Genomic DNA, 13830 nt, shown 5'->3' on the forward strand with positions numbered 1-13830 from the left:
CTTCCTCCCTTACTTAATACATACTTAAAAGCTATTTTTCGGGCCTGGGGCTTCCCTAGCATGCGTGAGACACTGGGTTCGATCCTTAGCACCACATAATAAACAACTAAAATAAAGGTATTCTATTCATCTACAACTACAAAAAAAATTTTAAAGCTATTTTTCATTTTCTGCATACTTATATCTTTAAAAATTTTACATTTAAATAAAAGCAGAAATCCAAAATGTCTTGGGGGAATTATCCAAGCAACAGCTGATGGAATTATTACCTACAGGTCTTGCACAGTTTTCTCCAAAATAAATTCATCCAAACCATCCACACATTAAATATTGTATTTGCTGAAGACATAGTCACATTCTTAGGGTGACAAAACATGACAGTGATACTTGAGCTAAAGAAAAATGTTTTGTTCCAAAACACCACTTTGAATTCTACTGTGAAGCATTAGGGTGCAGGAAGATGCCAGTGATTTCCATATTTTATTTCTTCCAAGATTGCTTGTCATCTTCACTCCCTGTCCCTTTTCAAAAAAACCAAAATCTCTAGGAAAATAATAGTTTCCAGATCAATTAGATAAATAGGAATAGGCAGAGATACATAAATGCTATGAAATCATTAATTAATAATTTGAATGTTGAAAATTCAAATAATAGGATTTTGAAATATTTCCCCAAATGTATTCCTAAAATATCAGCCTTTTTCAGAGGCTCTGCTGCAGCTGCGGATAAGCTGGAGTCAGCACTTAAGGAATGTCCCATGTTTATTCTTCCTTTATTTTCTGCTAGTGAGATAGATGCTTGTGTAGCTAAATGAAGTGGTTGCATTTAACTATTTTTAGCATGTTGATTTATTATACATGCTTAGCATCCAGATTAAGTACACACATACACACAAACACACGCACACAACAGATTGCACAAATAACAACGCCCAACTTGCTTCACAGAACAAAATGTACCAAAAAAAAAAAAAAAAAAGAACTGTGATCGACTTGGTGGTGTCTGCCCTCTGCTGGTGCTTCCGAGTACTACAGGCCTAATCATTTGGGGACCTTTTTGCTACAGATCTCTGGAAACCTCTTCTCTTTGTTTCCAGAACCTCCACACTGGACCAAGAAGCCCGAGAGTCGCGTGTACAGCACGGGGGACAGCGGCATCTTGCTCTGTGAGGCGGCGGGGGAGCCGCAGCCCACCATTAAGTGGAGAGTCAACGGCTCCCCAGTGGACAGTGAGTTGAACAGCCCTTGGGGTCCCATTGCAGAAACCCTGGCTCTGTGTCAAAGGGACTTGGGAAGTGGCTGAGGAGCAGGACAGATGGACCAGGAAATCAGGAATGGCCTGAAATCAGGAATCTGATTTCTGAGACCTGACGCCTGGTGGCCTGTGTTGGCACACCAGCTCTGTGGCCAGTATGCAACTGGGCATATGAGGCAGCCTCTTAGAAACTGTTCTTTTTTTTTTTTTTTTTTTTTCCACCAGGAAAAAGGAGAGAAAAAATAGCAGTGAGTCATGGGGCTACTGTGAGGATGAAATAAAACAAGTCACAGGGCACTCTGCACAGAAGCTGCCACCTAACCAACAGCCCAAGTGCGCCTGATTATTATCATTTCATAGGACACTCAGGAAACTTTAGCCCTCCATCCTTAATATCTTCAAATGTGAGATTCCCCTCCCCCTTATCTCTTTAGAGAACAGAAGAAGAAGTGAAACAAGGTTTGAACTTGTCATTTCAAAAGGAAATAAGAACAGTTTTTAATGGATAAAGACTGCCAAATAAGAAATGCAGATTAAAACATAAAATCATAAAATTTTACTTTTGAATGCTGCTCTCTTTGCGAAAGGCTCTCACAGATTATCAGAAGAACCTTAGAGAGGTTGTACTACTTTTCATATTTAACAGATCCTTGTCTCCGGTAATATTTACGGAGTCCCTCCTGTGCACGGGATCTTAGGGCTTATTGCTTGGGATCTACCACTGAGAAAAACCCAATCCTGCTTTCCTGGTTCTGATGTTCTGGTGGGGAGCAGTGGTCAGCAGCCAGAGGAGCACATGGGTATGCTGCACTAAGGTAACAAATAGCTGGATATCAGTGGAGCACATAGGACCTCAGGTCCCAGGGAGGGTTGCTGCAACAGGTCAGATCATAAGATTCCTGTGTTCCTAGGCCTTTGAGCAGAACCCTTTGAGCCCTGTAAAACCTGTGAACGTGCTTTCAGGCTGGCGAGGTCCATGAATGTGAAGAGGGGTGTTTGGCCTGTGAAGGAAAGAAAGGAGCCCCCTGTAACTGACCAATGGGCAGTCCTGGGCCGTGAGGTCAGCCAGCAGTGGAGGGCCAGTGCAGAGGTTCAGGGAAAGCCCAAGTAGGGACCTGGGATTTCCTTGGCCGTGGATGTGTAGCTCATGCAGGATTTTGAGCAGAAGAGTAGCATGCTATTATTTGCATTTTATCAAAGGAGATTTCCAGTCTCTGAATGGGGACTCTGATTATGTAACTCCAGAAGGGGACCATGTGAAAGATGCTGGGGACTCGGGCCAGACTGGACATCATGGTTAGGTTCTGGATTTATTCTCAATGTGGAGCGAACTGGTTCATTAATGATGGATAGATCACGACTGAGAATAAACTTAAGCAGAGTAGCACAGTGAAGTCCTGGCAGGCTTGGAACCCAAGCCTCCCCTGCAGAACCCAGGCCCAGGCTTTTTTCCATGGCTCCTGGACCACAGTTCTCCTTTTTCCCCAGCAAACAGGTTCCAACCGTCCATAGTTGGGGGGTTGTGAGGCCAGTAACCCGACAACAGGATCCAAATCCTGTTTCCACTCACACTTTTAGGAATTCCTCTTCTTTCTCCCTTTCATTTCAAAATTAAGCCCAAGTGAATTCTATTATTGCATACAGACTTTATCTTTTCACATGCTGGGCCTAGAACAGCTTTGAAAGATAGATTTTCATGACCCACCAGTTTGCAGACATAGTGACCAAGGCTTACAGAAGTCAGATCACTGACTTAAAAACACAGGCCCATCAATTTAGGGCCAGAGCTGGGGCCCAGGGACAAGTTAATGGGTGACCTTTCTCCCTCTGCACTGCATTCTTTCCCACAGAAGTGACCAGAGACAGAATTGACAAGAGACTCCCTGAATTAGGATAGGACTCATGTGTTTGCTTGTTTTGACTCCCCACCTCCTGTTGGCTGCAGCCAGCATGTGACATGTTGTGCAATATCCTTTCCTGGAAGGCACACTGGAGAACGTTTAGTTTAATTGTGGTTCAACTTAAACAGGAGGCCATCGCCTTGTTTCTTCCTTTTGCAATACTGTGTTGATTCCCAGCTGCCCAGGGGGCCGATGGGGTAAGGACTAAAGGACCACAGGATCAACCCTGCAAACTTAGAACTCCGAGTTGGGGTGGAGGGGTGAAGGGTCAGATCAGAAACGGTCCCTGGCAAAGCCCTTTGACAGTTCAGCCTTCAAGAACTTGGAAGAGCTGTTCATCTTGCCCCTTCTCAAGCGACAGGTGATAAATTGCCCCTAAAGATCATGTCCGCTGTTGCATGAGTCTCACTATCAGCAGGGTCTGGGAGGGAATCCCTTCTGTGGCCTTCTCCAGCTCCTGTGGGCAGCCCCAAGATGTTTTCCTCCAGCCTCAACACCAGCAGTCTTGCATCTGACCGGCCACTTTTCTATAATCTCAAGTGCCTCTGGCCAAAGCCCGGAAAGCATTTCTGATTTAAAAAAAAAAAAACTGTGCAGCTACAGGGGCCTATCTGGATAATTCAGGATAAATTCTGTGACTCAAAATCTTTCACTTTAATTACGTCGACAATGTTCTTATTCCAGGTTAGGTAATGTAGCCACAGATCCTGGGAAAGGATCCCAGCCATCACTCAGGGACTCTTTTTCTACCAACTTAATAGTAATCTTTGGTGAATAAAATGGTTACCCAACGTAATCTTTTCAGTTTTTTTTTCTGTTCGCTGGGTAGAGCATATCTTCAGGAGCAGGGAGTCCGACAGCTCAAACACACAGACCAGACACTGGTCACACAGCTCATGGTCAAGTGGAAAATGTATTCACTTAGGACTCCCAGGGAGGAAAGGATAAGGAAAGATTTCCATTTGAATATGTACTATTCAGTGTTTTCTATAACCTAAAATGTACTATGTCATTATTTAGCATCATGGAACCAATAAGAGAGAAAAAAAATGGGATAGATTGTAATCTTGTAGTGACTTTTAAAGTAGATTTTTTTCGCGCGTGCACACACACACACACACACACACACACCCGCCCAACATTCCTCTCCGATGTTTTACTTTCCACTGTCCATGACTTAGCAAGGACTTGGGATTTGGAGGCAAAAATTTTACCAAATGCTGTGGGATGTATCATTCATGGGCTCTGAATCTAACTTCTAAAATGGCCTCGTAGGCCAGGTGCCATGGCATACGCCTATAATCCCAGCGGCTCTGGAGTCTGAGGCAGGAGGATTGCAAGTTCAAAGTCAGCCTCAACAACTTAGCAAGATCCTAAGCAACTCAGTGAGACTCTGTCTCTAAATAACATACAAAATAGGGCTGGGGATGTGGCTCAGCGCTTGAGTGCCTCCGAATTCAATCCCCGCTCCCTGTACCCCCCTGCCAAAAAAAAAATGAAAAATAAAAAATATTAATGGCCTTGAACAAGTTGTTTTAGGGAATTCTAAGCAGAGTCAATGAGGTTGTGCAGGGGTCCCATCCAGCAGAGCTCTTAGTTCCTTAATAAATGCATCAAAAATATCAGTCATGTTCATTTCCGAAAGATAGTTCCAAGATCTGAAGTGGGGATAGGTGTTACTGCCCAAATGTTGAAGACCTAGCCCTGGTCTCATGAAGGGGTTTCATACTGGGAAAATGAAATATGTGAGCTATTGTAATTGAAGTAGTTAAACAGTAAAGACATGAGGAATGAGCGGTGTACATTGGAAAATTCCAGAAGGACAGAGCAGTGGAACAGAAATAAAGGTATCAAGGAAGGAAAAACAGCAACCAGTGTCGGTAGATTGGAAAGATGAGGATGATTTGATGCGGTGATTTGTGCTGGGTGGAATCCTGACCTAGGTTAAGAAGAGTAAGCAAGGATCTGTTTGTGTCAGAACCTGAGCACCAAACAGAGAATCTAGAATCCTATTATGAATTGGGCTATGCAGGGGCAAGGAGCCGCAGACCAGCAGATATTGATAATAAACGTTTACTTGGATGAAGAAAATGCAAAAGGTCCTGAAAAGAAACATCCGTGATGCATGCGGAGAAGGCTTTAAAGAATTGGCTTTCGTGAACTATAATTCACTTTAAAATGGCCTTAAAATATAAATACTGTGTGACACATTTAATAAACGGCGTATAAATGTTTTATGCCCTATTCTTTATCATGCTGACATTCTTTAATTCCTTTCAGACCATCCATTTGCTGGTGATGTTGTCTTCCCCAGGGAAATCAGTTTCACCAACCTGCAGCCCAATCACACTGCCGTGTACCAGTGCGAAGCCTCCAACGTCCATGGCACCATCCTGGCCAATGCCAACGTCGATGTTGTAGGTAAGCGCACCTGAGAGCAGGCGGGGATCTGCTGTCTGCAGAAGAAAAATGGTCGAGGGTCTAGGTTACAAGTCCCGGCTGAATTCTGCACACAGAAAACATGGGGGAAGAGATGAGAGCCTCATTCTCCTTCGCTGTGGGCATTTGATGCCACACTGAAACTATCCTTGCAAAACGTCTTGAATGTGGCTACATTGGTCATTCAAGAACATGTCCTGTAATCGTCAAATCTCTTCCACTCTTATTAATACGGCTGAGATGTAGGAAAATGTCATCCGCATGTACTTCTTTCGGGAAGCTCTAAAACGGTATTTGTGTCACTTGCAAATAGATGTTGTTCCATTGATCCAAACCAAAGATGAAGAAAATTACGCGACGGTGGTTGGCTACAGTGCTTTCTTACACTGCGAGTTCTTCGCTTCACCGGAGGCAATCGTGACCTGGTAAGCCAGCCCGCCATTTCCTCAGAGAATGACTGGGGTAGTTTGTGCCTGTTTCTTCATCCATCATTTGATGGACTGCATGGCGTCTGTGTTGTTAACATGGAGCCAATGCCTCTGAGAAATAAGGAAAGCAACTTAATTATCTGCCGCTCCAGGAAAACATTGCCTGGATTGCTAGCATGGTCTCACGTGGGGGAAATGCCAAAGGCCATTTTTGTTCATAAAGAAAAACCAAAGAATTGAAGTGATTCCTAAGACAATTTTAAAGATAGATTTGCTTTTCCATGATGGGGGACATCTAAAGCCATCTATTACCCCTTTGCTGTTATTTCAGAATTCTCTAAATAATGATCTAAATCTGCATCTCATTCCAAATGTGCATGTTTATAACTTTACCAACCATCGTTGTGATTTTTTATTTCCAGTACTTTAATTGGCGTTCTAAGTTCAAACTCATTGTCCTATAGATCTACCATTTTGGCTTCTTTAGTGAAAGAGCTTCATTGAACTTCGATTAATAAATGTTTCCGTTGCCCTTCAGAGGTGGGGTAGGGTCCTACAAAGGTGGGGCACATTTTGCCTGTACTTAAAATTCTGATTTTTCGTTCACCGTGGGGTTTTTGCAACTGTTCATTTAATGAACACTTCGTTAAAATATTATTTATCTCGCTCATTGAAATGTTTGGCACCCTCTTAAATTTGCCAACCAGAGCAAACCCCTCACTTACCCCAGCCTCATCCAAATCCTCTGTGACCTGCAGCCCCGGCTTGACTTCTGCAATTTTTAGTAGAACAGTTGCTTATTGTGAAATGAACAGGGTGAATCAAGCTGCAGGAAATATTTGGAAAGTGGATGAAGGTGGGAGAAAATGACTCTGGGGTGGGTAGAGTGGATGTGATCTATGTCCACCAAACAGGTAGGATTCCCTGGCTTATCGTATTCTGGAATGACCCATGTTCTTCCAGGACAGCAGGAAGCTTAGAAGATTCGTTATCTCTTCCAATTACTGGCTTTCCCATTCAGTACCCTGGAGCAATCATGAACTAAAGGGTTCTCCATCAATTAGCCAGAAAATATTTATTAAGCTCTGAGGACAGAGGGAAAGCAGCTTTGAGAAAAGGCAGAGGCGTAGAACAGAGATCAGATTTCCTTTAGCCACAGTCTATCTGGGCAGATAAGATAGGTATCTGTGGCCAATTCCAAGGGAAAAAAAATGTCAACCCCAGTGGGATATTCCAAAGGTCTGCTGAGCTCTTGAAGCAGAGATGAGCCCAAATAATATCAGGGATGAAACCCAGGAGAGTATACAATTTTGTCACACCCCAGGTTGACGTAAACTTTGTATCTCCATAGGGAGATGGCAGATGAAGCGCAGCCTCTCCAAGGCAGGCGGTACCATGTCCACAGAAATGGCACGTTGCAGATCAACAGAACCACCGAAGAAGATGCGGGGTCCTACTCTTGTTGGGTAGAAAACTCTTTAGGAAAAACTGCAGTCACAGCCAACTTGGATATTCGAAGTATTTTGATTTCGTTTTTCCTTTGCATGAATTCTCACAGGGTTTCATTATGTCTTCAAGTGAAACCATGTGATTTAAGTTTGCACACCTGTTAAAGTCCTTTAGACCCTTTTTTCAAAAGTGGTGGCTTACAATTTCATCAGCGACTCAGAAGGCTGAGGCAGGAGGAACGCCACTTCAAAGCCAGCCTCAGCTCTAAGCAACTCAATAAGACCCTGTCTCTAAATAAAGTGTAAAATAAAGCTGGGGATGTGGTTCAGTGGCAGAGTGCCCTTGAGTCCAATCCCTGTTACTCTGCCCCCCAAAGAAAATACTTTTACAAGCATGACAGAATATAACACATACATGGATTTATACAATTTTAAGAGGGAGCTAGGTATCCTTGGTGTTGGATATTTAAAAGTTTTGAAATGTCATGTTATTTTTTATTTATTTCTGTAATGATATTTTATTTCAGTAGTCAACTAAAGGTAGTATTACTGATAATCAGTTCTTTCAGATAAACATTTCACTAACTCATAAAAGCTGTGCTTTCATAAAAATTGAAGAATGTCAGCATGTGGATTTTCTTTTTGAACCACAAATAGTATTTTCTTCTGTCTGTCTTCATGATGGATGTCCTGAGAACTTGTGAATAGCCTCTTGGGCATCCCTGGGGTTTTAACTTCAATATTACTCAGAGAAAACACAGAGATTAGAAAGGACCTACAGGGACAGAGAGCGGGATTTGCTCTTGTGTCACACTGATGTCATGGCCTCTCACCTCGTTCTGCCTGGAGGAGAGGAATCATTTGTCCAATCATATGTCACTGCATTAGCTTCTCCCTCTGCTCCGACTTGGCCTCCTTCCCTCTCTCCTTTATCTTTTTTCTTATTCCTTCTTTTGATTTTCCAGTATGCATCTCTTTCCATGCCCTAAGCTAGCCAACTTGCCAAGCCCATGGGCTATATTTTTAGATGATGCAAACATTCTACCCCACTGTGTGCTCATCTCTGATGTCTCCCTGCGTCCAAGTATGTACAATGTTAAGATGCTCCTAAGGAGTTAATGAAGATGATTGATTCTCTACCTCAGAAAGCAAATCTCTGTCAAGGGTCAGCCATCAGCCAGGGTTCAGAGTCAAGGAGAGGGGATCTAGAATCCAGAGGAACATTATTGCTGCCCAACGTGTGGGCCTCGGCACTGCCCGTAACCAGACAAGCTCAGGAACTTTCAGTGTGCTGTGCTGTGTCTGTTTTATGTGTAAGGACTTTGTAAAAATCACAGGAATGCAGGGCCAAGGGTATGGTTTTGTATGTTTAAAAGAATGTTCAGCAAGAAGCTAACTAGAGGAGGAGCTGAAGGGGTGCATTTTGGTCTCTGCTGGGCTGGGTTCAAAGCCTGCTTCAGTCTCTTAGCAATTAGGAAGCCTTGGTCTCACACTCAATTTCAGCCTGAAGTTGTTTGTGCAAGGTGGGAATATTGATATTTATAGTTATTATAAGTATAAAATGCCACAGTGAATGTACCGAGTCCCGGAAATAGGATGATCACTTATTCGATGGTATCTATTTTTATGAAATGATTTATTTTTTACTTTGAATTTAGAATTAGGATAAGATATTTAATCATCCTTGATATTTAATCAGTTTAATTGTCACTTCAAGTTTTGTGCCTGAGACATGGTATAATCAATTTTATTAACACTTTCACCTTTTTAAAAAATTATTTCCTTGAGAAACTTGTTGATAGTGAATGTTAGACATAGTTGTAGAGTTGGAGGTCAGTTCATGAGATTTGTTTTTTGACTCCAATAGGGTTCCCAGGTACCAAGTGCCATATTAAAAGTGTATCTCTTTCAATTTTTCATTAAAGAGTAAAGACTGTTTATTTTTCTTTATTTTTTTTGTGGGCAGGGGCTTGATCTCAGCGCCTTGTGCATGTGAGGCAAGCACTCTACCAACTGAGCTGTATCCTCAGCCCCAAGACTGTGTTTTAAAGCAGTCATAGAGAAACAACTATTTTTCTTTTATATTTATTTTTTCTTGATTTTTTAAAAAATAAATGACAGCAGAATACATTACAATTCTTATTAAACATATAGAGCACAATTGTTCATATCTCTGGTTGTATATATATATATATATATATATATATATATATATATATATATATAAAGTAGGTTGACACCAATTCGTGACTTCATACATGTACTTTGGATAATGATGTCCATCACATTCCACCATCATTGCTAACCCCCTGCCCCCCTCCCATTCCCTCCCACCCCTCTGCCCTATCTAGAGTTCATCTAATCCTCCCATGCTCCCCCTCCCTACCCCACTATGAATCAGCCTCCTTATATCAGAGAACACAGTCAGCATTTGTTTTTTTGGGGATTGACTAACTTCACTTGGTATTATCTTCTCCAGTGCCATCCATTTACCTGCAAATGCCATGATTTTATTCTCTTTTATTGCTGAGTAAAATTCCATTATGTAGATATGCCACTTTTTTAAATCCATTCATTTTTTATCCATTCATATTTTATTCATTCATCTACTGAAGGGCATCTAGGTTGGCTCCACAGTTTAGCTATTGTGAATTGCCCTGCTATAAACATGGATGTGGCTGTGTCCCTGGAGTGTGCTGATTTTAAGTCCTTTGGATATAGACCAAGGAGAGGGATAGCTGGGTCAAATGGTGGTTCCATTCCCAGATTTCTAAAGAATCTCCATACTGAAGAAGCAGCTATTTTTCAAGACAGCCATAATATCAATGTTTAAGCTTTCTATTGTTGATACTATTAATTTATTTTTGTTTTAAACTACCATTCACTGTTATGCATTCAATAAGACATTCAAGTATGTATCAAATACCTAATTTGCATAGACTCCCTGCTGACCTCCCATGGTCCACTGTGTAATAAAACAGCCTCAGACTTGACCTTTGTAGAGCTCACTTTCCAATTCCCCGAGTCCATGTTGGTAGTCACGTGTGCATGGTCTTTTGAACTTAGCCTCAGGTTTCTGAATGAATAATAAGCATGCTAATAGAATATCAAATAACTTTCCATTTTACTGCATGATGCATCCAAAGGCACTAGAAAAAAAAATTATGTTATTTGCAACTTCTAGAAGCCTTTGTTGGCTTACACTTTTCTTTACCTCCTTTGCCCAAGAAATGGTAAGAAAAACTGTCAAGCTATTGATTGGCACTTTCCCCCACATTTTTTTTCAGAGGCCCAGGCCTGCACAGAAAGAAAACAGTAATGATGTGTGTGATGTCAGATTATATGATACAAGCATTGCATGAGGGTTTGACAGTGATGTTGACTAAAATGCAGGTCATGGATCCCAAGGTTAAGCTGAGCTCTCCAGATCTAACTCATGTCTTTGGTGAAAACAGATGCTACAAAACTCCGAGTTTCTCCTAAGAATCCTCGTGTGCCCAGATCGCACGTGCTCGAGTTACACTGCGAGAGCGAATGCGACTCACACTTGAAGCACAGTTTGAGGCTGTCCTGGAGCAAAGATGGGGAAGCCTTCGAATTTAATGGCACAGAAGACGGCAGGTGGGTCAAATCTCCGAAGGGCCATCATCTATGTGTGGGCTGAATTCTTTGTATTAGGAAAAGAAGAGTTTAATTCACAGTGAATTAACACAGTTCAGGGTTCAAGTCTTTCGTTAAAAGGTCAGACGACCCTCGTTTGTCTTTTCCATCATGTTTATATTCTTGTTTTTAGGAATGACTTGTCACATGACATGTGCCATCCTTATAGTGCCTGAACCAGAATTCACTCCAGGTAGCCCACCCCCATTGAGACCACTGGGGACGTGGCAGGAGCTGGGCCGAGTGGGCACTGCAATTGTGATCTAGATACCTGCAAACTGCTGCTGTCTCCATAGCCACCTCACCCCCTTGGGGGACCCTGGAGAGTCTAGCCGCTGCCCACTACCATGTTTGCCAGAGCCACTGTCTGCTTACCTTGCTTCATAGAAAGATGGTGCCCATTTTCCTTCAGCCTCCCAGACTCCTAGGAGAACATTTTGCTGACAAAATTTCAGTACTGGAATTCTTGTTGCTAGAAAGTACTTAGCAACTATAGTCCTTCCATGGTATCCATAGGGGGAGATTGGTTCCAAGACCCCCTCCAGATACCAAAATGTGTTTATGCTCATGCCTTCTATATAAAATGGTGCAGTACTGCCTCTAACCTCCCTTTCAAGCCAGGGTCCTTAAACTTTGAACTTCACATCTTACACTACAAGTCATCTTTAGATTATTTGTAACATTTGATACAATGTAAACATCAAGTAAATAGCCATTATACAGTGCTGTTCGGGGGAATAACAAACAAGAACCTTATATATTCAGTACAGATGAACTTTTTGTAAAAATATTTTCAATCCACAATTGTTTGAATCAATGAATGAAGAATCCGATGGGAGTGGAGTCCTGGTGTTGTATTTTAGAGTATTCTGCACAGGGGAACTGTAGAAGGCAAGGGAGTATACAGAGATGCCAGGTAGCACCAGAGAATGTTAATAACACTGAAGAGGAAAAGAATCCATCAGAATCGAAAGCATCAGGATGCCCACCCTGTCCCTTGAGAACGTGTGGAAGGCGACTTTGAGTCCTTTTGCACTGTCACTTAAGCAAGGGTTAAAAAGCTACCATCTTGGAGCCAAATCTATCCTAAGTCAGATTTTGTTATTTAAGACTCTGAAAGGTCTTTCAATGGGATTCTGCTATGGTCCCGTGAGACCATAGCAGAATCACAATAAAAAGCATGGACTCCAGTGGGTGACTTGGCTTTGAATCCCAGCTGTGCTGTGTCACCGATGGCTTTCCATCTGTGTTGCCTGCACTCCACATTCTAGAACGTGGCTTGATGGAAAACACTAGGGATCAACCTTCATCGTAGGGTGATTGTGAGTGAACTTACCAAGCACTTAGAAAATAGCACTGTGGACCCCTTTGATAGTTATTATTGGTACTGTTCATTTCCCCAGGCTCCTTTTTTGTTTGTTTCTGTAACTTGCTTGGCCTCTATCAGTATTGGTGTGTGTGAGTGTGTGTGAGTGTGTGTGTGTGTGTGTGTGTGTGTGTGGTGTGTGTGGTGTGTGTGTGTATGCACACAAGCATGTACATGTGAGTGCATGTGTGATATGTGTGCATTTGTGTGCATGCACGTGTGTGAGCGTGCACGTGTGTTCAGGCGTCACCTTTCTGTGAAGGCGCTGGCCTCCGCCCTAGCACCTCATCTGCTTCCCCATCTCCATCCTATACGTGCAGACTTGTAGGAAGATAGTGTAAACATTGCAATTCATTGCCACTGAAGCAAGAACTGACAAACTCTACAGAGCCACCCGCTGCCACAGACAGCTTGACCCTCACATTAGGTCTCAGTCAACCTGTCAACTTCGGAAATCAGCCCAAATTCTCTCTCTTGTCAAAATTACCCAGTTACCTTGGTTCTTCCATGGGATCTCTGGGCTGCTGCCAGGAAGAGAATTGGAGACCACGCTTCATCAGGGATGTGACATGCACACACTGACGGTGTGACCCCTGCATCTCTAAGCCAGGCTTTCAGGGTGACTGGGTTGTACTGTTTCTTCAAGATGGTGAGATTGTCACTCAGAGGGACCACTGGCTATCCAGTGGACTGAGCAAGTGTTGCAGATAGCCCAGCGTTCTCTTAACAGGCAGTGGGGACAGTAGCCTGAGCTCAAGAGGGAACTCAGGTGTGTGCAGGGCAGAGGGGGTAAGTGCTGTCCAGGGAGGAGTTGGAGTTTTATGGTACCAGGGATCGAACTCAGGGGCACTCAACCACTGAGCCACATCCTCAGCCCTATTCAGTATTTTATTTAGAGACAGGGTCTCACTGAATTGCTTAGCACCTCGATTTTGCCATGGCTGGCTTTGAACTCACGATCCTCCTGTCTCAGCCTCCTGAGCCGCTGGGATTACAGGGGTGCCTCACCCTGCAGGGTGATAACCACAAAGATAAGCTAAGTTTAAAGCGTTCTTAGTTATTCTCTTTGAGCACTTTTTCTCTCAGGCTGTGTGCACGAATCAGTTCATACGATTTGTACTTCTAAAAAGAAAGAAAATATTGGTATCCCCATTTTTCAGATCAGCTGAACTGGGCTCACTTTTTTGTTTAAAAATATATAAGTAAGAATTGATGGGCCTCCACTGCATCTCTCCAAGTCATCACTTTGTCATTCTGTCCTCAGTGAAATGTGGCAAGTGCACAGTGAAATGTGGCTGATGTGGACTGGGGATGATACAACTGGGCAATGCACA

General features: G+C 42.8%; 1 protein-coding gene across 1 annotated transcript in view; it reads left to right on the forward strand.

Annotated features, from left to right (window-relative positions):
* CHL1 (cell adhesion molecule L1 like) overlaps nt 1–13830 on the forward strand; it is a 198437-nt gene that overhangs the window by 147053 nt on the left and 37554 nt on the right. Inside the window, exons 12-16 of the mRNA XM_081276343.1 lie at nt 1097–1228; nt 5436–5576; nt 5908–6019; nt 7374–7540; nt 10926–11091. Of these exons, the coding sequence (XP_081132469.1) occupies nt 1097–1228; nt 5436–5576; nt 5908–6019; nt 7374–7540; nt 10926–11091 (718 nt within the window). The remainder of the gene's footprint in view (nt 1–1096; nt 1229–5435; nt 5577–5907; nt 6020–7373; nt 7541–10925; nt 11092–13830) is intronic.

Source organism: Spermophilus citellus, assembly GCF_964194105.1.
Source record: "Spermophilus citellus genome assembly, chromosome: 19".
Classification (NCBI taxonomy): Eukaryota; Metazoa; Chordata; class Mammalia; order Rodentia; family Sciuridae; genus Spermophilus; species Spermophilus citellus.